The sequence below is a fragment of the Mirounga leonina genome, unplaced genomic scaffold, assembly GCF_011800145.1.
Source record: "Mirounga leonina isolate KUSES-001 unplaced genomic scaffold, KU_Mleo_1.0 Mir_200, whole genome shotgun sequence".
In the NCBI taxonomy this organism is placed as follows: domain Eukaryota; kingdom Metazoa; phylum Chordata; class Mammalia; order Carnivora; family Phocidae; genus Mirounga; species Mirounga leonina.
The window spans coordinates 7,149,471-7,175,321 of record NW_023270503.1 but is presented as its reverse complement, the minus strand read 5'-3'; the positions used below and the strand labels follow the sequence as shown (position 1 = coordinate 7,175,321).

General features: G+C 41.7%; 1 protein-coding gene across 2 annotated transcripts in view; it reads right to left on the bottom strand.

Annotated features, from left to right (window-relative positions):
- Nucleotides 1–23,947, bottom strand: part of PSMD11 (proteasome 26S subunit, non-ATPase 11) — a 29,101-nt gene extending 5,154 nt beyond the window's left edge. The window contains exons 1-8 of one of the 2 annotated variants that reach the window (XM_035027804.1): nt 23,810–23,946; nt 21,395–21,496; nt 15,770–15,894; nt 10,119–10,190; nt 9,685–9,742; nt 7,279–7,473; nt 2,603–2,747; nt 1,726–1,786 (exon numbers count right to left, since the gene is read on the bottom strand). In XM_035027804.1, coding sequence (XP_034883695.1) covers nt 1,726–1,786; nt 2,603–2,747; nt 7,279–7,473; nt 9,685–9,742; nt 10,119–10,190; nt 15,770–15,894; nt 21,395–21,496; nt 23,810–23,900 — 849 coding nt within the window. In that variant the 5' untranslated portion in view covers nt 23,901–23,946. Of the gene's footprint in view, nt 1–1,725; nt 1,787–2,602; nt 2,748–7,278; nt 7,474–9,684; nt 9,743–10,118; nt 10,191–15,769; nt 15,895–21,394; nt 21,497–23,809 lie in introns of both variants that reach the window. The other variant, XM_035027805.1, reaches the window with a different exon arrangement.
- Between the last annotated feature and the right edge of the window lie 1,904 nt (nt 23,948–25,851).

Here is a 25,851-nt window from a genome sequence, read left to right as displayed (position 1 = left end):
AGGAAATAGGAAGTTAAAAAGAAGAAAAAGAAAAAAGGCCCTTATATAGCATTCTCCCAAGATAACAAGCTAAAAGAAAAAATGACCAGAGAACTGTGATCTCTTTCCCCCTCCTCCAAGACTCCTTATCCCCAAAGCCCACAAACTCTTTCTTGCCCTTAGCCTCAGGTCGTACCTGTGCTTCATCAAGTCTTACTCTGCTAGGTGTGGTACAGAGCCTGAGCCAGGGTCTACTTTCATCAGGGTTGAGCCACCCATATTACACTCAATGTTAAAATGCCACAGAGAGGGATGCCTGGGTGGCTCAGTCATTTAAGCAACTGCCTTCAGCTCAGGTCATGATCCCACGGTCCTGGGATCGAGTCCCACATCAGGCTCCTTGCTCAGTGAGGAGCCTGCTTCTCCCTCTGCCTGCCACTCCCCCACTTGTGTTCTCTGACAAATAAATAAAATCTTAAAAAAAAAAAAAAAAAGCCACAGAGGGAGGAAGGTACAATCAGTTGTTGAGGTCACCTTCTAACCTGGTTGTAAAAGGCACCTCACCAAGCTACCAAGTCTCCACTCAGCAACAAATCTATAATCTTTCTGAGAGTCTGTCCTGACACCTCCTTGAAAGCTGTCATCAAGGTACAAAAGACCAGAAGGAGCTCTTCTGGTACCAGCCTATGCACCTACATAAGGATGGTGTGTGTTATATTGCAGACTTTGAAATGGTGCAAAACTAATCATTAATGTATCCTGTCTCGGCCTTTGTCCCATAGACAGAACAAATGTCATAATGAGAAAAGCCTGGAACTAAGCCAGATAACCCAAGTTTAAAGTCTGGCTCCACCATTTAATAGTTATCTGACCTTGTCCCTTGTCCCAGACACTTGACCTCTCTTAGCCCATTTCCCTCAACTCTAATTCTAGATAGAGCAGTAGGTCCTTCACTATAGTAATAACAACTATTACTGTGGTCAAAACTAGGAGCCCAAAACTAGGGTCACTTGTAAAAAAGAAAGAAACCGTCTGTTGTGGCCATCCCTCCAAAGACAGGAGATTGCTAATGTGTCTATTGTTTGGAGACAAATGCATTTGGAATCTAGAAAGATTACTTTTACTTTACTACTGATAATCAAACAAAGTACAAAGAAGGGATAGTCCAGGCATCTGAGACCACCTTTACACAGGTCATACCCATACCTACTCAGGCACAAAAGGGGCTACCGACTATCAAAGGCCTCTTGCACCACACTCAAAACTCAGGACATGAGTGGAAAGGTACTGAGAAGCACTCGGGTGAGCCTTCAAAACCCAGTTCCTGCCCTAAGCACTTCAACCTCCCTATAAAGCACATGTGCACCAGACCTTACCAAGCTCCAGACTCCTGGAGAATCCAACACTTCATGTTCTGCACACGTTAAGTTTGCAAGTCAGGCTCATGATAGATAAATTTTTTGGTCAAAGCTAAATGCAGCCTAACTTGTGCAAATGCTACACTTCAGTTCTATAACTCCCTATGTCCATTAAAGCACCAAACACTGACCCTCCAGGCCAAGGATTTAACAGTACAGAAAATACACGGAATGGGCTTAAGGGGTGGCAGGAGGAGTGGCGGGGGGGCCACGCAGAGAATACAGAATGGAGACATGAAGAGCACTGGTCTCAACGGGGCATCATGACTGACAATGGACTGGCTTCAGAGTGAGCAGAGATGACAATTACAGTCAAGGTATTCCCTACCTGTCTCCCCGCATACCGAAGTGCAAGCTTCCCGCTCACCAAAGCCTGGACATCTTCAGGGCTAGAAAAAAAAAAAAGACATACTTGGTCCCTGCTCCAGGACGTTATGCTTCTAAGTATGGGTTTAACAAATTTCTTTTTCTCAGAATTTCACTGAGAAGCCTGCCCACGACGGTAAGAGTCCCCACCCCTAAACTCATTATGTCCCTCACCTCACAGAAGCCAGGCTATCTCTACCCTAGGCCCAAGCCCAGCCCTGAAGAGTAGAAAAACTCCAGCATTAAAAAGAAAGCCACAATGAATGTACCAAAAGTAATAGACCCAACAGGCAGGATGATAAATCTAAGTCAAATCCCCAGACAACAGGTCTTGTTAAAACACAAGCCCTGTGTAATGCGAAGATCCAAAAGGTCCTAGTCAATATCACATTTATTCCCAAAGGAATGTGGATAAATTCTGCAGAATTCCTTATAAAAAGATCTGTCCTACTTGCTGTTGTTCCCCTTCTCAAACCTCTCCCTAATGTCTTCCTTAACTGCCCCCCCATTCTGGTTGGCCCAGTTGGCCAGTGCTGGACTGTAAGCTATTTCCAAACCCTCTGGTGCTCAGCAACTCCCTGGTCAGAATAACTGCAGGATGATGAGAACACTCCAAGAGTCTGGAAAGGAGATTTCTCTAATCTGTCTCCCCAATTCTCAAAGACTAGCAAGCAAAAACACTCTGGAACACCTTCGATCCTCCCACCTTATGTCAACAAGCCCCAGAGGCGCAGCTGCTGCTTCTAACCAGCCCCACTCCCTGTGCAAGCTATGTCTGCATGGCAGAAACTGAGGTGAAGAACTTGAGTTCTCATATCCCCAAGTTAATGTGCACCTACGTGTTGAGCATGATTTTGCACAGCAACATGTACTTCAGGGATGTGATAGCCTTTGGGCTATCGATGGAGTCATAACCCTCAAACGCCTCATAGAAATAGGAGTATGCAGTTTTCCAATCCTTCTCTTCTGCTGCATGGATAATACCTGGACATGAGAAGAAAGGAGTAAAACCATATAAAATAACAGAACCATCAAAGATCAGAGCTGGAAAGAGCCTCCAAAATCTATCCCAACCCCATCTACTAGGTGATGACATCAGAAAAGGATAAAGGACCTGCCCCAAAGTCACTGCCAGCTAGTGGTAAAGCTGGGATGAGAACCCAGGTCTTCAGTCTCCCTGTTCAATATCATCTTGACAATATAAATCCCAAAGGAGTTAGAGACCCTACTTAAAGGGGATCCTAAAAACTACGTACTAACATCTTTCCCCATGCTTCTCATCACCACTGCGGTTCTGCTATCTCTTGAAGCCCCTAGAAAAGGCCATAGTTACCCCTCAGGACATCACCCTCATAGGTCAGGACCCAAACATCCCTGGACTGCCTGCATAACCTGTTTTAACAACATTCCTTTAAGATAGCTTTTCTTTTTTTTTAAGATTTTATTTATTTATTTGAGAGAATGAGAGAGAGAGAGCACAAGAGAGGGGGGAGGGTCAGGAAGAGAAGCAGACTCCCTGCTGAGCAGGGCGCCCAAAGCAGGACTCGATCCCGGGACTCCAGGATCATGACCTGAGCCGAAAGGCAGTCACTTAACCAAATGAGCCACCCAGGTGCCCCTAAGATAGCTTTTCTAAGCTTGACATTTTTGTATGTAAGTAGCTCTCATAAGAGAAAAAAATCTAACCTCTTATACTCTCGCTTCAGATAGTTGTCATTTACAGATGTGCTTTTGCCTAGATGCAATCAATATATAGATTTCATATAATGCCAGATCCATGAAATTAATTTAACTGTACAGGGTTAAGCAGTATTTACTCAGGCTGAGATGCCACAGTTTATCTAAACAAGTCTCTACTGTTTGTTTATTTATTTATTTTTTAAAGATTTTATCTATTTATTTGACAGAGAGAGACACAGTGAGAGAGGGAACACAAGCAGGGGGAGTGGGAGAGGGAGAAGCAGGCTTCCCGCGGAGCAGGGAGCCCGATGCGGGGCTCGATCCCAGGACCCTGGGACCATGACCTGAGCCGAAGGCAGACGCTTAACAACTGAGCCACCCAGGTGCCCCAAACAAGTCTCTACTGTTTAGAAGTTGGGTTGATCCCAATGAAGCTAACTTTGATTGACTGCCAACCTATGCTATCACCTGGGATAACACAAAATTTAGTTCTTTCTAGCTTGGGAGGCATCTAAGTCCTCAGAGTGTGTATCGGTTCTAACTGCTTCAGACCTTTATGAGGTTAAAGACCTCAGCCTCACTTGTTTACCACAGTGCTTCCCAACATTTTTCACATCGAGGTACAAAGAGAAAGTACTCAGCACCTTGAAGTAAAAGGATGGAAGTGCTTATACATGACCCAAGGGAAGAGTGTTTCAGCACATTTTTAACCCACCTATCATCACATAGCTGTGTGCCTCCACACCATCTGGGAACTTCTGACTTAATACCATTTACTGAGTGAAATGTATCACACCCTAGTACTTTTTACTCTACCCAAGAAGCCTCTCATTTTGAGGCTAAAGGAATCAGACCGTTGTTCTCTACTGTTCTTATCTACAGAGAGCTGGAGAAACTCCACCCTTCTCTTGAGCTCCCCCAAGACTGTCCAACAAACTATTAACACTGCTAAACTAGAGGAGATAAATCCCCATTCCCCATACCTCCTGGTCCAAAGCTAGAAGAGAATAGACCAGGCCCACAATTAGACTGGTTTAAAAAAAAAAAAAAAGTAAAATAAGGCCCAAGAACTGGTACACTGCTTTCCCAAATACATTAATAAATAGGGCCCACATTAGGACTCCAAGCATCAAGGCTAGTATATGAGGTTTATTATTTTAAAAAAAACAAAAAAAACTAGACTGTCACTCATTCAACACAAATATTAACGAAGGTCTATGATCTGCCAGCCACTGATACAGTTACTACAGTGGAAATAAGTATGAATAAAAGGCCCTCATGAAGCCCACAGTCTGATAGCAGGAAAGATGATCACCAAAACAGAAACAAGATTAGTACCACAATATGTACAAAAAAATACAGCTTTGAGAGGGGAAGTCCAAAAGAAAAGAAGGCACTAGAGAGGGTTTATAGAGGAGACATGAACTGGATCTGGAAGGATACCTGAGTCTTTGCCAAGGGAATAGATGAGAAGGGGAATTTCCAAGCAAAGAAGACAAAATACACAAAGGCACAACGGCAAGAACACTCGAAATCATTTGGTAACTGATGAAAAGGAAAAGATGCCTTCCTTTTGCATACCATGTTAAAGTAAAATGTAGCCTGTGGATAATGGGGAACCACTGGAGAATTTCAAACAAAGGAGTTACATGATCTGATCTGTGTTTGAGAAAAATGACTTTGGGGCCAGTTAAAAAAAAGTGGATTGGAAAAAGGGATCAAGGACAGTTAGATCAGCAGAAGACTGCTCCAATGGCCTAGGCCTTCATTAGAGCAATGACTGTAGAGATGGAAAAGAAAGGGTAGGTTTGGGGACAGACTCCACCTGATCTAGCAACTGACTGGATATGAGGGGTGAGGAGAAAAAGGAGTCAAAATTACTCCAAAGACAATAGCTTGAGCAATATTAAATCAATAATGATACCATTAACTTGAATAGGAAAAAGAAGATTGAGGGAGGAGTTAGATAATAATTTTGCTTTTTGACATGTTGAGGCTGAGACACTTACGAGGCATTTAGGTATGTATGTCCATTATGCAGCTGGAAATCTGAATCTACAATTTAGGAGAGAGGGAAGCTACTGCAGATCTAGGTGAGGAGACCACTAGTGGCATGCAGCAGCTGAAGCCATGGGTGAGTATGGCATTTTAGATAGGAAACAGAGAATAGGAATGGAAAAAAAACTAAGGAATCAACACTGAGGAACACCCCCACTTAAAAGTAAGAAGGAAGAGGAAACAGCAAAGTGTGACCAAGGACAATTAGTCGAGGGAGGAGAATGAGGAAGACAGTGATGTCAAAGAAGCCTGGAGTGTTCAATAGGGTCAGCTTCCCCCTGAAAGTCAGAGGTTATAAGGGAGTTACTGACTTCTTTCAAGGAGTCAAAAGAGACCCCAAAGTAAGGATACTCTTTCAACTTTTTCAGAAGTTGACAGAAACTTGACAGAAAAGAAGACAGCAATTTAAAAAGGAGAAAGGGCTGTGCTTTTTGCAGCTGGGGCAGTTCAAGGACAAAGAGAAAGATACAAGTGGAGAAGAAAGACTGAAGACTTAGAATGGAACAAAAAGACAGGTGAAAGAATCATTCTTAATATGGAGTAAACTGGGCTGTGATACAAATTCTGGAGAGGAAAGAGGGGAGGATTCACGTAAACATGGCCTCTATTTCCTCTGCGAAATAATTCACCTCTTGTCCCTGAAGGACCGGCATAATGAAAGAGTAGCAGCTTAAAGAAAGTGCCAATATTGGTCCAAGCGAGATACTGCGGTAAGAGCTTCACATTCATCATCACTGAATCCTCACCACAATCCTATGAGGAGGTATGATTATTATCACCATTTTACAGATGAACGAAAGATTTTTTTTTTTAATGTTTTATTTATTTATTCATGAGAGTCAGACAGAGAGAGAGGCAGAGGCAGAGGAGAAGCGGGCTCCCCGTCTAGCAGGGAGTCTGATGCAGGACTCGATCCCAGGACCCTGGGATCATGACCTGAGCCGAAGGCAGACGCTTAACCATCTGAGCCACTCAGGCGCCCGAACTAAAGATGTATTAAGTAACTTGCCCAAGTCACACGAACCAAAATTTGACAGAATCAAATTGACAGAACCAAAATTTCAACCTAGGAAAGGTGGTCTGTTGAGCTCCTCCTCTTAATCTCTGAATGACTAAATAAGCCATTTGCTACTCACAATACCTGATAAGCTGATAGTGCAGGCATTCTTTCTCTTACACAAATATGGAAAAAAGATTGCAGGAAGGTAACACCAGGACTTACACTAGTTTTCTGCCTCCAATTCCAGCGTTCCTTCCATAATGATGATAAACTATGACTAATAAAAGCTGCTGACCACAAGAAAAAGCATTCCACTGCCAATCCATGACCTCTGAGCCTAATATTCACACACTCCACCAGAAAGGTATCCACTATACTCAACTGAAATGCAGGATAGTGGAGGAGGCCTTCCTTAGCCCTGATCTGAGGCCCTTTGGAAAAGTCCAATATGCTTTACCAAGGTCTCCAAGTTACAACAGACTTGAGTTAGTCTAACCCTGGAGAGAAATAGCACCCCCTAAATGAGTGACTCAAATGGAGGTTAAGGGAGCTTTTTAAACCTATCAGGGTATTGGCTCTAACAAACAGGTTGCCTGGCCAGCCACAGATAAGCATGTTCTTAATATATTTTAGACAGTTAACAAGTTAATAGGAGGGAAGGTACCCTTCTAATTGGGTTTCTCTGAGAAGTTTGAGCGGAATTAGCCAATTACCCATTCCCCACTGTGAAATAAGAAGAGCTTTAAGAAAACATCCCATGAGTAGCTAGGGTGTTACCTGACTGCATATCCAAGGTGGCCTGCAATTTAGGGGGGCAGTAGATAGCATTTGCTGTAGTTCGAGCAGAGGTTAAGGCAGCTCGGGCTTTCGGCAGGTTGCTCAGGGCATGGTATGTTTTGCTTTCTAAAAGCTGTACTTCCACCAAAAGGGCTTTGTCATCCATCTTTTTCAACTCCCGCAGCAGCTGAGAACCTAGAGCAGGAAAAAATATATACCCCTTTGTTAGCCATAATCATAATACCTTAATACTAGAACATCTCACTCTCCCACCCTCACAAGAACACTTAGGATAAAGAAACCTGCCTGAACTCAAAGAGAAGTGGTCTATTTGCAAGAATTAAATTTTTTTACTAACATGTTATCTTCCCAAAAAGAAACACAGATCTCTTTCAAGTTTTTGGCACACTAATGAAAACATTAGAGCCAAAAGTCCTATAAGCTTCCTTCGAAGATTTGAATACAATGAGAAGTTCCACCCAGAACACGCTGAAACTAGTTATTCAGTTCAGACAGCCACTAGATCGCATTCTCTTCCTGTCTAGGAATCCAACGACTATATAAGAAATGGCAGGCACTAAGGTTGGTAGGGGAAGAAAAGAGTTCTGGACATGCCAATGCTCTCCAAATACACCTTCTTCCCATCTCAGATGAGGAAATCAAATCCAAACAGACTTGCATCATATATAAAAATTAACTCAAAATAAGTCAAAGACCTGAACCTAAGAGCTAAACCCATGAAACACAGTAGTAAATCTTTGTGATCTGGAATTAGGCAATGATTTCTTAGGTATGATACCAGAAGCATAAGCAACAAAAAATAAATAAATGGGACTTATGGGCGCCTGGGTGGCTCAGTTAAGCATCCAACTCTGGATTTCGGCTCAGGTCATATCAGGGTTGTGAGATCAAGATGTGTCGGGCTCCACGCTGAGCATGGAGACTGCTTAGACTCTCTCCCTCTCCACCCCCCTCCACCCCCCACTCGCGCGCATGCACACACTCTCTCAAAAATAAGATTAAATTAAAAATAAATAAATGGACTTTAAATTAAAATGTGCCTCAAAGGACACTACTCAAGAAAGTGAAAAAGTAATTCATAAAATGGAGAAAAAAATTGCAAATCATGTATCTGGTAAGGGACTTTTATCCAGAACAAACAATAAAAACACAAACAACCCAATTAAAAAATAAGCAAAGGATTGAATAAATATTTCTCCAAAGACATATAAATGGCCAATAAATACATAAAAAGATGCTGAACATCACTAGTCACTAGGGAAATGCAAATCAAAACCACAATGAGATACGACTTTCACCCCCACAAAGATAGCTAAAATGTGGCATAAGCACACAATGGATATTCGGCAATAAAAACAAAGTAGTGATACATGCTCCAACATGGATAACATGAACATGGATAACATGAACACATGCTAAGTGAAAGATGCCAATCACAAAGACCACATATTATATGAAATGTCCAGAACAGACACATCCATAGAGGCAGAAAGTAGATTAGTGGTTGCCTGGCAGGGGGAGGGAACGGGAATGATAACTAATGGGTACATGGTTACAAGGTTTCTTTCCAGGGTGATGAAATGTTCTGCAATCGGATTGTGGTGATGACTGTACAACTATGAATATACTAAAAACCACTGGATCATACACTTTTAAGAGGGTGAATTTTATGGTCTATGAATTACATCTCAATAAACCTTATTTTGGGGGGCGCCTGGCTGGCCCAGTCAGAAGAGCATGCGACTCTTGATTTTGGGGTCGTGAATTCAAGCCTCACACTGGGTGTACAGATTACTTAAATAAATAAAACTTAAAAAAAAAAAAAAACATCTTTTTAATGCTACTATTCGTTTGAACCAAATGAAATGCCATTTTGCAGGATAAAAACTGAATATTGGCAATTTTTTCACCTTAATATCATGAGAAGCCATGTTGTTCGATCTGGGGAAAACAGTCCAAATCTACCAATTAAAAAAAAAAAAAAAAAGCAGCAGGCAAAGACTTCAGGGTGTTCAAAGGCCACACAGGGGAAAGGCTTTAGTAAGCTCACTCTAGTCACCATATACATTTGCACCAATTAATTTCTTGAGTTTTAAAATAAATTTTAAGTGTAATTATAAACAAGTATAATAAACATAATAGTAAAACAGTTGCAGTTTGACCCTTTGGTTTTCTAAATTTGACAGATTAACTCTGGTAAGTTACTTAGAACTTCCAAATGGCATTTCTCCATGACAGATTCAGTAAATGCAAAGCCACTTTAAATCCTTCTTAGAAGTAGGCAGAACATAAATTATTAATATGTAACTAATAAGAGTGGCCAGGTTCAGAATACATTTATTTAGCCAGCTAGGTCGCCTTATTACTTTCTACCAGCTTACTTACCCAAATGCAATGCTTCCTGGTACCTCTTGGTATCAAAGTACAAAGACACCAGTCTTGCCTAGGAAAGAGAAAAGGCATTGACTGATAGAAAGAAAGGAAAAAAGCCAAAGAAAGAAATCAAAGATTGACAGTCACAGAACTGTTACTGTTGAATATACAAGTTCTGGAGAGAGCATCAAATCCAGCCTAAGCAACGACGTAGCCCATGGTACTATCTGCTACTATGGCCAGTGACTGTTAAGCTCACTGTCCGGCTGCTTACTTCTCTGAGCCACACAGCAGGTATTCTCATGAGTGGGATCACTATCAATAATCTTTGGGTGCCTGGCTAATACAAAATTACTGAAAATACTTTTGATCAGAATGGTGTTACTTATATTCACAGCCTGTCCAATGCCTAGAGACCTGAAAGCAGCACTAATGTAGGCACATACCTCCAAGGCTTGGCGTAAGAAAGTTCGTTTCTCTGATTTGGCCCATTCGATGCACTCTAAACACAACTCGACCTGCAACAGAGACAGGACATGCAATATTATGTCCTCACATTCTTCCCACAAACCTTGCTTTGGAGAATAGCTTTAATTCCCTCCTTATATATTACCCATCTTGCTCTACTTAATGTCTCAGGGGACATACCTTGATCTACAGTATCTCACTGTGTAATGGTTATATCATAATGGAGAATCAACTTGACTTTTTACAAAGTATCTTTGTGCTTAGATTGTGTTCTTTTGAAAAAGAGCTTCATCGGGGCACCTGGGTGGCTCAGTCAGTTAACCGTCTGCCTTCAGCTCAGGTCATGATCCCGGGGTCCTGGGATCGAGCCCCGCACTGGGCTCCCTGCTCAGCGGGAAGCCTGCTTCTCCCTCTCCCACTCCCTCTGTGTTCCCTCTCTCACTGTCTCTCTGTCAAATAAATAAAATCTTAAAAAAAATAAAAGAGAGAAAAAGAGCTTCCTCTTCAAGATTCCTTGTCTACCTTCCCAGGAGGGACCCAGAAATTCCAAATATATATAGCCTGGAATACAGATTTCTACAATGACTGAGAAATCTTTAAAACAGAAATTTCTCCCTAAATAGTTACAAAGAGTAATGGAAGTGTGTTAATATGAACCCATTGGTAATAAAGCGGAGAAATTCTCAGCCTAAGCACAAATGCCTTGTTCCTAACAGTTGCTTGGAAGACTCAAAAGGCCCAGCTGGCTCTTCCCTTTCCGATACTAACAAATGCAACTAACCAATTCATCATCACAGTACAATACACTTAGCATATATTAAAGGGAGTAAAAAGAAATTACAATTAGCCTAACACTTAAAAGGACTTTAAGGCTTTATTTAAAAGTGCTTTGGGGGGCGCCTGGGTGGCTCAGTTGGTTAAGCGACTGCCTTCGGCTCAGGTCATGATCCTGGAGTCCCGGGATGAGTCCCGCATCGGGCTCCCTGCTCGGCAGGGGGTCTGCTTCTCCCTCTGACCCTCTTCACTCTCGTGCTCTCTGTCTCTCATTCTCTCTCTCTCAAATAAATAAATAAAATCATAATAAATAAATAAATAAATAAATAAAATCATAATAAATAAATAAATAAATAAATAAATAAATAAATAAAAGTGCTTTGGGGGCACCTGGCTGGCTCAGTTGGTAGAACATGTGACTCTTGAACTCAGGGTCGTAAGATAGAGCCCCACATTGGGTATAGAGCCTACTTAAAAAAAAAAAAAATGAATGAATAAAAAAAATAATAAAAGTGCTGTGAACCCCCAGTTCTACCTGCCACCCAAGCAGTAAGATAATGCGCAAAATAACTGATTTAAAGCAGTGTTCTATGCTAGATGGTCTACATGCCATCAGGTAGCTGTGCCATACTAGCTTTGAGAAAGTACATATTAAGTACTGCAGATCTTTTATCACTTCTGCTACTGCAAGTTTTGTATTAAGATTCCTAATCAGAGCATAAGATAAGAAACTGAACTTTTGGGGCGCCTGGGTGGCTCAGTCGGTTAAGTGTCTGCCTTCGGCTCAGGTCATGATCTCAGGGTCCTGGGATCGAGCCCCGCATCGGGCTCCCTGCTCCGCGGGAAGCCTGCTTCTCCCTCTCCCACTCCCCCTGCTTGTGTTCCCTCCCTCACTGTGTCCCTCTCTCTGTCAAATAAATAAATAAAATCTTTTAAAAAATAATTAAAAAAAAGAAACTGAACTTTCTGGAGAACTGACTGCTAATACAACAGATCTCTATGTACATCCAAAATGCTCTTAAGAGGTGTTATAAGGAAGGAAAAGGAACAGCACATAATTCAAATTGACAGACCTTCTGCTTTTAGATCCTAAATTCAAGCTCAGTAAATAAACAGATGACATTACATGGTACTTGGAGAATTCACCAGTAAGACTCAACGAACCTGTATAACTCACTGAAGCCCCCTGGTGGCTACTTAATCTCCAGCACTAAATTCAACCGACTGCCTAAAAATTCTCCAAAAACTAAATTAAAAGCAAGCCAACCACAATTTCAGAGTTTTGAGTTATGTTCTGAAAAGCCAAATTCAAAGTAAGATCTCTGTTCATAACGTGAATGGAACTAAAAATACTTTGCTGAATGTGTTTAACAACAAAAATACAAGAGTCCTTACTCCTATGTGTCTTGGGGGGGCGCTAAGAAATGCTTACCGTCCCAGTTTTACCCAGGGAGCTTTTTTAAGAATACAAAAATGGATGCCGAGGCTCCTGACTCAGTAGTCTGGAATAGAGCCTGGACACTCGGATGTAGATCTCTAGTTCAGAAACACTGAATTCTACTCCATCATCTCAACTGTCCCCATTTCCCTGATAGTCCAGATGTGAAGTGACTCACTCAAGGTCACATACCAGCTGCTGGGATCAGAACTTGACCCTACCTCCAGTGCTCTAGTTCAGGTCAGTACTGACATTTCTCCTAGAGCAGGGATTTTTTTACAAACTGAACTGAGTATCTGTAATCCATTACAGGGTACATGATTTGCACTATCTAGGACTGCAACTGGTAAAGCCAGCACCTCAATTCTAAGGAAAAATTTTAAAGGCCATTGGCCTTGCTACACAACTATTTTGTTTTTGAGGCTTTGTGCTTTGTTAATGCTGATAATGACTAATAAAGGGGATAAGAATATAGGAGGAGCCCCTGCTTCTGGAGAAAGCCCTTACTTGAGTACAAAAGCTTGATGTGATAGAAATCAGACATATAAGTTTATTTTGTTTTTTAAAGATTTTTTTTTAATTTATTTTGAAAGAAAGAAAGAGCGCACAAGCACACAAGCAGGGGGAGCAGCAGGCAAAGGAAGAGGACGAAGCAGGCTCCCCGCCAAGCAGGGAGCCCAACGTGGGGCTCGATCCCAGGACCCTGGGATCATGACCTGAGCTAAAGGCAGACGCTTCACTGACTGAGCCACCCAGGCACCCGAGACATTTAAGTTTTAAATCAATACACTTAACGATTTTTTTAAATGCCTTTATTAACTAAATCCTTATGGGAGAAGAGTAACTACTATTCCAAGTCTGAAATTCTCTAGCACAAACTCCTTTTTTCCATGGAAATAACTTTCAATAACAGGATTCGATGGAAGGTTTCTCAAAATGTGCTACTGTGGCTTCAGTTGGATAGACTATACCAAAAATGGCTTCCCCTGGGCAACTACCTAGAGATCCCAGAAAGGTAAAGTTAATTTTGAAATTTCAGTTCCCAATTTGGCAAGGGTCTGGCACAGTCCCCTCCTCACCCCAATTCTCTACCCCCTCCCACCCCTGCCAACCACCCCATCGTCACTCTCCCTTACCTCCACCTACATCCTCACTTTCTAGGCGCTAAACCTTAGTGCTGCAATTCACTCAATCCTAACCTGATTCCTACCACCTTTTGGAATACAGCAAGCTAGAAAACTGTTCTGTAAATCTATCTGACCTATGGTTAGTTCCCAAACAGAAAAAGGCAAGGAAAATCCCCTCCTCCATCCTCTTGGGTACCAAACTCCGCAACACAAAACTCCTAGATCTCTTAACAACGTTTACAAACTTCTTCTTTTGCCTCAGGCCACAATACCACCATGATAGTGACCTACAACTTGCTCCCCTATCCTTTTCCATCACTCAAATAAAAGAACCTAGAATGTTCCAAGATGAATACATAGCTCCAATTTCTCCAAGTCAGAGATCCTGAGTCACCTAGAGAAATGTAGTAACAACACTTACGCTTATATCTCAATTCAATAAATTTATGTCTTAATTCAAAAAAGTATCTCCTAAGCACCGACCACGGGGAAGGCATTATCCATACATTCCTCCAACAAATATGAGTTCTGTAGGTCCTCTGGGCCAAACTACTCTAAGTGCCAAGGATACAGCACTGGACAGGACAAAGTAACTATCCTCATGGAACTTCCATTCTAAGGAGGAAACAGATGTTAAAAAGGAAAATAAATATGAAGAAAAGTAAAGCAGATGGGATAGCCTAACCAGACACGGAGCCACATGATAAAGGCCAATAAATCCCACTAGCCAATTACAGGAGAGTGCTGAATTATGATTTAATGGACCTCCACAAAGGAGTAGGAGAACTGCTCGTTACACAAATGCAGTTCCATCCAGAGTTAACTCTACGCTATGGGAAGGGAAAAATTCCGGAGACTTCGGTGTGCAAAGGAGCAGCTTTGATAATTAATTCTTTCTGCCTAGAAAGTTCCAAGTAACACATGTCAGTCTGTTTCAAAGTAACATTTTTGGTCAGCCCATTATAAGGCACCCCATTTCAAAGAAAAGATGGTGGTCCTTCTTCATGAGAACAAAGTACAATTTTAAAAAAAAAAGTTAGATAAGACTAACACCCCATTAAAATCACCTTTTCTTCTAAATTATTCATAAAAATAATTCTAATGCTTTGGTTCAAAAGACAGCCATCTAAATATTAACTATTTTTGATCTACCATCATGAAACATAGTTCTGCCACAAATTTGAAAAGTTCTTCTACAAATGAATTTTCTACAAATGAAGTGAGTTTATGGTGTTTAAACTAGGCCTCAAAGAATGATTAAGGCAAGAAAGCAGATTTTTACAAAAGACCTGATTTCAAAGTGGGATCCATGTCCTAGATTTCTGAAATTTCTCATTATTTACTTAGAATGCTACTGTGCCCTTTCATACCTTTTACTTACACCCACAGAGGCTAGAGCAAACAATCAGACATATAACCAGCCAGCTTCCTACCCCTGTCCTTATATTACCTGACATTTTATATATTTATTGATTGCCTGCCTTCATTAAAATATAATCCCCATGAGAACAGTGACTGTGTTTTTACAAATGTATCCCCAGTATATGTAACAGTGTTTAGCATACAGTGGGCACTCAGCGAATACTAAGCAATGTATCTATAGGAAATACAACTATATTTTTCCTACAAACAGATTCAAGTAACCACAATTTATCCTGCTTGAATCTGCTGCTTTTTACAGAATAAGTTTTAACTTTGGTAGTGTCTCCTCCTGAACTGTAGAAAATACAGCTATCTTTGAAAGTTCAGAAGAGGCTCACTGATTCCAAAGAGGCACTCTTCAGCATGGTTCAGGGTCTGGTCTGAACTTGTAGAGGACACATGTACAGGTACACCAGAGTCACTTCTGCACACATGAGACACAAACAGATGGATGCTCACCCCTCCATAAAGGCATATACGCAGTACAAAACACGCCAAGAAGTGATGCCACAAGACTTATTTAGTGCTCACAAGGAGCTCTGTGACACAGAATAAAAGGTACCACAGACACAGAAAACATTACAAAGGTGTGGCAATACAATACCTCAAAGACAAGAATCAGTTTGTGACCCTGATGTAATGAGGATTCCAGGGACCACTGACAATCTCCACTTACAAAGCAAAGCATGGAACAGACCCAAAGTATCAAATGCCCTGTAACAAAGAGAAACTGACATGATAAGTCCTGAGCTGTCCTCCCAGCTCAGCTGTCCCTTCCACATTAGTACCACAGTGCACGCAGGCATTGCTTTCACTGAAACAGATTTTTTGTCCATATTGTCTACCTTCTGCCATTAAAGTAGCTTACCTCCTGCCCTGTAGCTGCTTCCATATCAAGAAACAGATCAAGAAGAGATCGGACCAGACGAGCTGCTTTAGCCTTGCTGATGGAATTCAAGAAAGGTCGCACATACTTCAGGAGTCCTCCAAGCTCTGTGTGGAAGGCAATTCAGAAAAGAAAAAGTAAACATCAATATTAGAGACAAAATACCCACTAAAATAATGATCCAAGATCATGAAATCCATCTTTATGTCACTGCAATCAGTCTACTATATGATACATAGTAGGAATTTAAAGCATTCTTAGCAGGTAACAGAGTAGCAAAAATGAGTGAACAACATATACCAAATTTGTATTCTATTCCACACTCAGCTACTGGATTACTATGAGGGCCCTGGGAAAACCTCACGTCTCTCAGCCTCATTTACCCATCTTAATGACAGATAAACAGCCAAGTGCTCATGGTCTCAGAGCGCAGTTTTCTAGAACATGAAATAAGCTGTGCCTCTGACACCTGAGGTAAAAATCACTTCCTCACAACTGGCAAATCTGATGAGGTTATGGGAGGGGTGTTTTGTTGCTGAATTTCCAAGTCTACCCTGGCAGCTCCCCCTTAAAACAGACTCCCCTCCCAAAGTTCTCCCCAATTTAGGCTTTTAGCAATATCACTTCCCTGGCACTGACTAAACTTTTCACAGAAAACTTAGGGTGTTTTCCCCTTAAACATATACTTAAAATTCTTCATTTACTGGTAAAGGCTAAGTCTTAAACTATGACCAAAAAAGGTGTCCACCACAGAAGTTTTTCTCCCCTTATAGAGGAAAAGAAGGTGGCACAGTCATTTTAAGGGAGCATCTTTAGAAACAAGAGTAGAAATTAGAGAATATTTCAACTCGATAACTATGGAAGTACTTTTGGAATGTAGGTTACAATTACTTTAGTGCCACCACCTCTTTAATATTCTCCAATTGTGGACTCACCCTCCTGAGGATTCTAATTCAGGGCAAGCAAACCTCACCCTCCTGAGAATGCTAATTCAGGGTCCTGAAATCCTCATCTGCCTGAATAGTCACAGGATGCATGGGACTGTGTCAGGTACGAAAAGAACTTTATACAGTGGAAAAGTTCATTTTTTCCTTCATTCCCCAGTACTGACCTTTGATTCCACTAAGATTTTCCCCATTCTGCCACTCCATTCACCCCTGCATAGACTAGACATGTGTGTTCTTTCATGCCTCACTCCTGCTGCATTCCCATGTAGAATTTCTCCCTCATCTTCTTGATCTATGTAAACCTCAGATATCCTTTTAGGTCCAGCTAAAGTCCTATTATGTCTTCCAAGCCAACTCCAGGCTGCACTGATGTTTCCCTCTCAAATTCCTTTTACATTTGTACAAATTTTAATTATACAACCATATCTTTTTAAAAGTAGTTTAGTACAATGTCCCTTCTCCCACAGTATTTCCTACTATGCTAGAACAATTCTGAACAATCTCTAATGACAGAAATGTTCAGAAAGCTGACTATTTGAATGTTAGTCAAACTGAATTGTTCTTTTCTAAGACCCAAGTCTTTCCCTCCTTCCACATGGCTTCAAATTTCTGAAGATAACTACCATTTATATCTCCCTAACTTTCCCTTTCTCCAAGCTAAACATCTTTAGCTGTTTTAACTGTTCCTCCAATGTTCTGGTTTCTAGATTCCTTGTCATTGAATAAACTCTAGTTTGCAAACATACCACTTGTAGTACCCAAAACTGAAAATAATTCTCCAGGTAAGGTCTGACCAGTAGAGTCATGGCCTAATTCTCTTGATCTGGCCCCACAGGTAACACAAGATAGTCTACTTCCTTTTTCTTAATAGCACTTTTGTTTAGACTGCTCCATTAAGGTCTTTTTTGACAGGTAATTCCTCATCTTCCTCTGTTTTGATAAATACTTTTAAGTATATAACTTTGTACTTACCACACTGAATTTAATCTTGCTGGCTTTGGCAATAACTCTGAATCTTAATTCTGTCCTCTACTGTACTGAGTCATCTACAAAAAATAAGCAGGTCTTCTGAAAAGGCTTTAGCCATAATGCCAGATGCTGACCGATGCTAGAGACTTCCCTCTAGTTGACCAATGATCTTCATACCCTGGACCTCTCATTAATATTATGGCAAATGTTCAAAGGCCTTGCTTACATCAGATATGTAGTCTGTATCATTCCTCTAACCCAGAAGTTGGTAAACTTTTTCTGTGAAGGGCCAGATAGTAAATATTTTCAGCTTTTTGGGCAATGTGGTCTCATTGGCACAAACTCAACTCAGCCACTGCAGTGCAAAAGCAATCATAGACAATATGTGAATAAACGGGTGTGGCTGGGATCCAACAAAACTTTATTTACAAAAACAGCTGGCAAGCCACTGTCTGTGGAGCCCTGCACATCTACTGGTCTGATAAGGCTAACCAAAGAGAATGAAGGTGAGTTTGAAATAATCTTTTCTTAATAAACCCACGGTCTTAAGTGATTAAAACCTACTTACCAAATAATCTGTCCCAGTATTAGTGATTACCAGTTTAAAGTGTCTAGAAATTCTTCTCGTTATCTTCACGCAAAATGAAACAATATTTGCCCATCCTGTTTCCTTAATACTTCTCCATCCTCCATGACTTTTCTCAGAATAATAATAGTGGCTCTATAAATACATCTGCTAGAACTATGCTTCTGATATTAAAAGACAGAAACTGTCAGAGCCTAGAGACTTGAACTTAAAGAGCCTATCTGCTCTCTCTTCTCTCACCTACCTTGGCTTTAATTCTCTTTCTGATGCTTTATTCTTTTTCTTTTTGAAAATTATTTTCCTTCCTGGAAAAGGCTGAAGTGAAACATGAACTAAGCAGCCTGCCTTTTGCTCTAGCACCTGCTAGCATTACAGTATTTGCTCCAAGCACTGATAGTGTTATTCTTCTTACCCCAACAGAAAAACAAATGACCTCTTAGTTGCCAAAGATTCAGTTCACTTTTCATTTCAGTCTATTGTTGCTATTCATTCTCGGTTATAGTCTCTGTTTCTTTCCATTCTCATACATAACAAATTAATTTTTTAATTCCCAAAGAATCATACTACTTCCTATTGAGATTATTTACAATTATATGACCCAAACTTCCTTTTTAGAAGGTCAGAGAGCTCAAAATAATCCTTTCAGAATCTCAGGCTATGAAATCTGCAGATCCTGAGCCTAGCCATCACGTCTGATGATGCTCAGCACCACTTTCAACCACTATTATGCATCAAACCTTGCCTTATTCACTAATTCCCAAATGAATGCTACAGGTCAGAGACCTTATCTTAAATTTTTTGAATGGAGTACTTAGCACAGTGCTAACTGTATATTAAGTGCATAATAAAACAAAATTAAAGATTAATGGACTAAACCTATTTGGTTTCTCAGGGAACCAAAAATCAAAGGAAAGAACATAAACCTATCAATTATGAAGAGCAAAGTTAGGTACATGAATGGAGGCCCCAAGACCTCCTTAGAGTTTCTATTGTATATACCTATACTCATCAAACTCTTTCTTAGAAAACAATGACAAATGACCTGGAAAAGTTTCTGAAAGTCCTTATGATTCACCTGTTAAATTGCAATAGGTTTAGCTATACACTTCTCAACTTCTCAGGTACTGAATCACAAAAAGGGGAGGGGCAAGGAATAAGGAGAGAACAAAGCATAAAATACGAATTTCAAGCAAAACAGTTAACATTTTTGCATAAATTTTTGAAGCGCTGACTGTACTACATGCTATTTGTAATTGTCCATGCTACTGGAGGAAAACAGATATTTGGAAATTTCAACAACAGAAAAATCTTAAATCACTTTACCTGACTTTTTAATTCTTTCAGGAAAATTACCTTATTAATTATATTTTGTGTGGACTAATTACAAAACTATTATGCAACCCCAAGCTCACATTAACTGACAGGCAAAAGGAATCCATAAATATGTTAAACAGGAGGGAAGTCAGTCTAAAATGAAAAAAACAGGGATGCATGGCTGGCTCAGTCAGAAAAGCATGTGACTCTTGACCTGGGGGTTGAGTTCAAGCCCCACGTTGCGTGTAGAGATTACTAAAAAAAATAAATAAATAAACTTAAAAAAATAAATAAAGTGAAAAATCCCAGCACTAACCACTGATAACCCATAAGTGATTAACTATGGAAAGCATGAACCATTACACCATAAGGCCTCAAGCTCTGAAGTGGGACTAATTGGTTCAAATCCTGACTCTTCCACATACTAGATGAGTGAGTGACCTTGGATAAGTCATTTAACTCTTCTGTGCTCAGTTTCCTCAGGTGTAAAATGAACAATAGTATCCACCTTATCGAGTTGTTTTGAGGACGCAATAAACGAAATCATTTCTGTGCTTAAAAAAAAAAAAAAAGAGTAACTTGTTGACAGCATTTAAAAACTGTCTTACTATAAATATCTTTAAATGATATTTTAAGTAAGATACAAAAGCCATATAAACACATCCTCCAACTGCATATACCTTTACTCAACTTTTTATTGACTGAGCCTAATAATCAATGTTAGTCATCTTTAAGTTGCAAAAGATCTTAGTTCTCAAGTTCAAGAAGTTTTGCTAACTTACACCTCTTGGATAACAATATTATTTTGGGTAAAGTAATTCATAAAGTCCCTTACCAGAGCTTAATCCATTCTAAATTAGATAAGATCTAAATTCACTTTAAAGTTGACAAAAAATCAGGGGCGCCTGGGTGGCTCAGTTGGTTAAGCGACTGCCTTCAGCTCAGGTCATGATCCTGGAGTCCCAGGATCGAGTCCCGCATCGGGCTCCCTGCTCGGCAGGGAGTCTGCTGCTCCCTCTGACCCTCCTCCCGCTCATGCTCTCTGTCTCTCATTCTCTCTCTCAAATAAATAATAAAAATAAAATCTTTAAAAAAAAAAAGTTGACAAAAATCATCCATTTTAAGCTTAAGAAACCCTGTCTCTAAATACTATTACCACTTTACTGGTCAAAGGCCCTTCCTGGTCTCTTATTCCAGTGATTCTTATTCCGAGGACACCGTCATCAGAGTATCTCAAGCCTAGAAACTCAATGGTTCAATTACAAATAGAATGTATGGGTAATAACATGCACAAAGTCCCAGGTAACAATGGAGAAATCTCGGGAAGGCTCTTTCCATTTAATGTCTCACTCTCCATCAGGAAAAAAGGACAGCTACTCACTGACTTGGATGCAGAATCCCTAGTCACTTTCAAGTCAGGGGCCTAAGCTGCTGTCCATCTTAAATATATCAGAGCTGAAATCCCTAAAGACAGCTGCTACTGGTGCTGCTGCCCCTATGTAAGGGAACACAGTGAAAATTCAAACCAGAAACAAATCACAGATCACTATATCCCAAAAGGAATAGGATTTTCCCGCACCTGCAGAACAAAACTGTTCCACGAAAGAACTGAATTTAAAGGTCCACCTACCTTCCTGCTAAAAAACTGAAGCTCAACAAGTTGACGATAAAATGGAAATATACCACCAATAAACTGTGTGGATGCATTCCTATGTTCCTGTACTCCAAGAGAAACGAAACCTCACCCAGCATTTCAGGTAAAAGAGAAAGCAACCCATTTGCAGCACTTACCTGCAGCTTGTCCAGTCTTCGCCAAGAGAGACCCCAGTTCCAGGATACTCTGCTCTTTGACCTGCACTGCCTCCTCATCATTCTCCTGAATGTCACGCTTCACTGGGAGAGGAAAATGCAAACCTTCTTAAAATTCTGACAAAAAATGAAGACTGAGGGAAATTTCACCCTCACAAGACCAATTACAAACTCAGTTACCAAAAGACAAATTCTAGAGAGCTTTAAAAAAAAAAAAATTCTTAAAAGTGAAATCATCATGTAAGATATGTCCCATATAAATCATAAAAATAGATTCCTCTCTGATTTTAAATGTGCCTTTTCATTCTATGAATCAGAATTCCCCTTACCCACATACAATGAGATTTCTGTTGCAGTCACTTGGTTAAAGCAAAAATCCAAACAAGTGCTTCATACTTGTGGTGCTAAGCCCGTTAGGCACTCTGTTATTGAAAATATTAAACATGCCTATACGTTTACCTGCCACAAACTAAAATCAAAAGACCATTATTTACTAATGACTAAAAAAAGTCAAGAGTCTTTCAATAAACTTTAGTCTGTGGAAAGCCTCACTAATGGGTGTGCTAGGGATAAGCAGTTCTACAAAGCCATTCAGGAAAAACAACCCAATCAAAGCTCCAGTGTGATCCTTAGGAGGGACTGCGGCTTTATAATGGATTCAGGACCTGTTAAAATAACTTTGTGCTATCTGTCCCACTTTCAACTGTTAAAAACTATTTTACCACTCAAACACTGAATAACCTCTCTGAGTTTGTGGTGATAATTTTAGTGATCATCACTAGTTATCACTTCTCTTACAAAGCGTCATGACTTGACAAAAACCAAGATTAGATACTCCATGATGGAGTCTGGAAAAAGTAAGACTGTACCCATCATGACTCAAGCTTGAAGAGGGAAGCTTTCAGGGAACTCTCTCCTAGTAGAATGGACAATCACAAAATACTCCAACTATAATGCTTACCATAATTTCCCTTTATAAAAGACAAAATAGTAGGCACTTAGCACAAAAAAACAAAATAAAATCCATGCTTCTCACATTAGTGTGTACTCACAGAATAAAAATATATATGTGATTGAAATGACGCTGGTTCTATAATTTTAACTGACTTAATTCAAGATCAGAACTTCAAAATTAAAACCTTTCATTTACCAAAATCATCCATCCACAGATGCATCTTAACCCCCACCTCCTCTCCTTCTCCAGTACCCCCAAAGATAAAGACATCAAGATCTTGTCCTTGTCTTTTCTCCATGCAACTCAGGGATACCAAAATTCAACAGACTAGAAGTCAACCTAAAAGCCAACATCCTGGAGGTCCCACATACACGTGCATTCTTACGCTACTTGTTGATCCAATCTGAATCTTCTCAAACTACGTTAAAAAGATCACATTACTACATGTGCAGCAAGAGCTATCCCATGCCCTAACTGAACCCTTTACGACTTGAACATTAAAAGCCTTCTCTGTCATCGCAAATTTATTTCTATTCACACCTGAATTCCGGTAGAAACTTCTCAGAAGCGACTGGCTGGAGCTCCCGTTTCAGTTTTCCTTTTGTGTGCAAGATATAAGGCAATCTACTACAAATTGACTTTAATTTTCTCTGGCAATCTGCGGCGGACCAGTTCCCTGAACTCCGCGGTTGACAACTAACTCCCCGAACTCACTTCCCACCTCTACAGGGGAGACTAGGACGACTGGTCACCTCCTCTAGCCGGGCGGTCCCTTCTCGCTCTTACACCCAACAAGGGGGCAAAGGAACGTCTCGGGCACCTCTTCAAACCAAATGTCAATCTGTGGTGTGTGTCCCCTCGGTATTTCCCACATTCAGAAAGCGATCTCCCTTTAGTGGAGCCTTCCGCTGTGAGGCTGGAGAGAGGTAGCAGTTCCCAGCGTCCCGAGGAAGAAAACTCCAAGAGAAAAGCGAGCGCTCGCTCTGCCACCCGGAGCGGGCTGTACTGATAACAACGGCGGGAAACGCTGTCTACAGCGAGTTTCTCCAAGGCCTTTCAACTCGAGGCTCTCAGTCCTGTTCGCGACAAGCCCGCCGGCCGGCACTGCTCGCGGTCCCGGGCCAGCCCGCACGGGCCAGAGCCGGAGCAAGGCTGGGAAGTGGTGGGGGCCCCGGCTCGGCCCACCCTCTCACTCCACGCTGAGCCCACCGTGAGTCAGCAGCCGGCAAGTGGACGCCAGGGCTGCCTCGAAGCTCCCCACCCGGGTGGGACCCAGGGGGCTCCAGGGAGCTGCGAGCGGCCTGTGCCCCCGGCCCGGCCCCCCTCACACACAGTGAGTCAGCAGCACCAGAGCCGGCTAGCCCGGCCCCGCTCCGCCACCGCCGGCCCACACAGGCCGAGCTGAGCCGGCAGGGTCAGAGAGGGGGCGCGGCGACCTTTACCGATGGAGTGGAGAATATCGATGGAGGCCTCCCGGTCGGTGCTGAGTAGAGACTGGGCTCTCTGGAACTCCACCACCGCCGCCGCCGCCATCTTACCGCTTTCACACCGTCCCCGGCCGCGGCCGCCGACGCCGGAAACACACTCCCGGAAAGCCCGCCCTCACCTCCCTCTTCCCCCCATGGCCCCCCCCACCTCTCCCGTTCCCAGAGCACCACGGGAGTTGTAGTCTTGCCGCCGGTCGGGGATTGAGGGGTGAGGATGAGAGCTGGGGCGCCCGGGCAGGTGGGCGGCAAATGCCGCGGCACCGCCTAGCGGTCAGTCCGCGGGTGAAAGAGGCGGTGCCTAAGCGTTGGAGCCGAAGGCTAGTCCCCCACCCACCCCAAAAGAGACCTCTTAACAGCAACTCTCCCAGCTCGCCCTTGAGAGGACTTTTTGAGCACCCGCCTTGGTATTCATTGAAAGCCGTTTGGCTTTCTTTGTCGCTTCCACGTTTAACCATTCATTCAGGGCAATAAACGATCTTATTAGTGCTCACGATGTGGCAGACAAAGAATAGCACCATTCAAAGGCGTTCAAGTGTCTAACAACATTTGTCTCTCCCTTTCTCTCTCCCTCTCTTACACACACACGTTCCAGGCTAGAATCCTACAGAATCATAGCCAGCCTGGGATTAAACCCACCAGCGTCGGTTTCTCTCTCCCTCTCTTACACACACACACACACACACACACACACACACACACACATGTTCCAGGCTAGAATCCTACAGAATCATAGCCAGCCGGGATTAAACCCACCAGCGTCGGGGAGAACTGATGTTAGAAAGTGAAATACCATCTTTACCCCATTCACTCAATAAATTCCTCTTGGGGATCACACGGAAGTCCAACGGCTACCTGGACTCCCCACTCAGAAAAGGAAAAAAAAAAATGGATTTTCCTAATATCTCCAGTTCCTTCAATTAAAATCACATATCTGAAAGTCCGTCGAGTGAAAGGAGAAAAGACATTCTGTATGACCACTGAAGGGTGAGCTTAAGGGAAGGGCTAAAAATATACAGAGGCAGTTCAATATGAGGAAGATCTTTCTCCCGGTGAAAATAATCCGAAAACAGAATATGCTGTCCCCTAAAGGGACCTGTAAAGGGAAACAACATTGCACTCCTCTGTGACTGGGTTAGGCAATTTATATATTTATCTTCTTTTATCCTTCCAACAATGTTCTGTGAAGAAGACACTATTTACACTCCTTTCATAGGTGAGGAACGGGGTTTAAAGTGATTTGGTGAAACTCATCTGGTAATTGACAGAGCTGAGATCTGAAAGTTAGGGAACGCATTCCTAGTTCCTGGATGTGTCCAAATGAAAACTGGTTAACATCTCATCAAGTTGTAAACAGGATTCATGGCGTTGGTGGGGAAATTGATTAAATGGCTTCTAGATTTCTCCTAACTCTGAGATTCCATGAATCTCGGTATAAAACTAAGCCTTTCTTTGCTTAGAAAGGGCATTCCTCCCTCCTCAATTTGGTGTGCAATTAATATATTGTGCCGGAGGGGCGCCTGGGTGGTTCAGTTGGTTAAGCGACTGTGTTCAGCTCAGGTCATGATCCTGGAGTCCTAGGAGTCCTCAGCAGGGGGTCTGCTTCTCCCTCTGACCCTCCTCCCTCTCATGCTCTCTCTCTCTCTCTCAATAAATAAATAAAAATCTTAAAATATATATATAGTGCCAAAATGTTAATGAGCTATAAAATTCCAAAGCTGAGAACAACAGGAAATAAGGATCTTCACCTTCTAAAGAAAACCTACCAGTTCATCCTTACTACTTAAGTAAGTAAAAGATTTACTAAAAAATGACTAGACCAATCCTAAAACCTTCATCTACTTCCAGCCTCCATCAGGGAGAGAGAAAATTTCAAAAGGAATTCATTAGAAGAACTCATGGAAGACGATAAACTGCTCACCTCACTATAAAGAGGAAGCACTACAAAAGACTGGGGGTGTCTGCGAGATCTTTCTCCTACGCTGGTGAGTCTCGCTGAC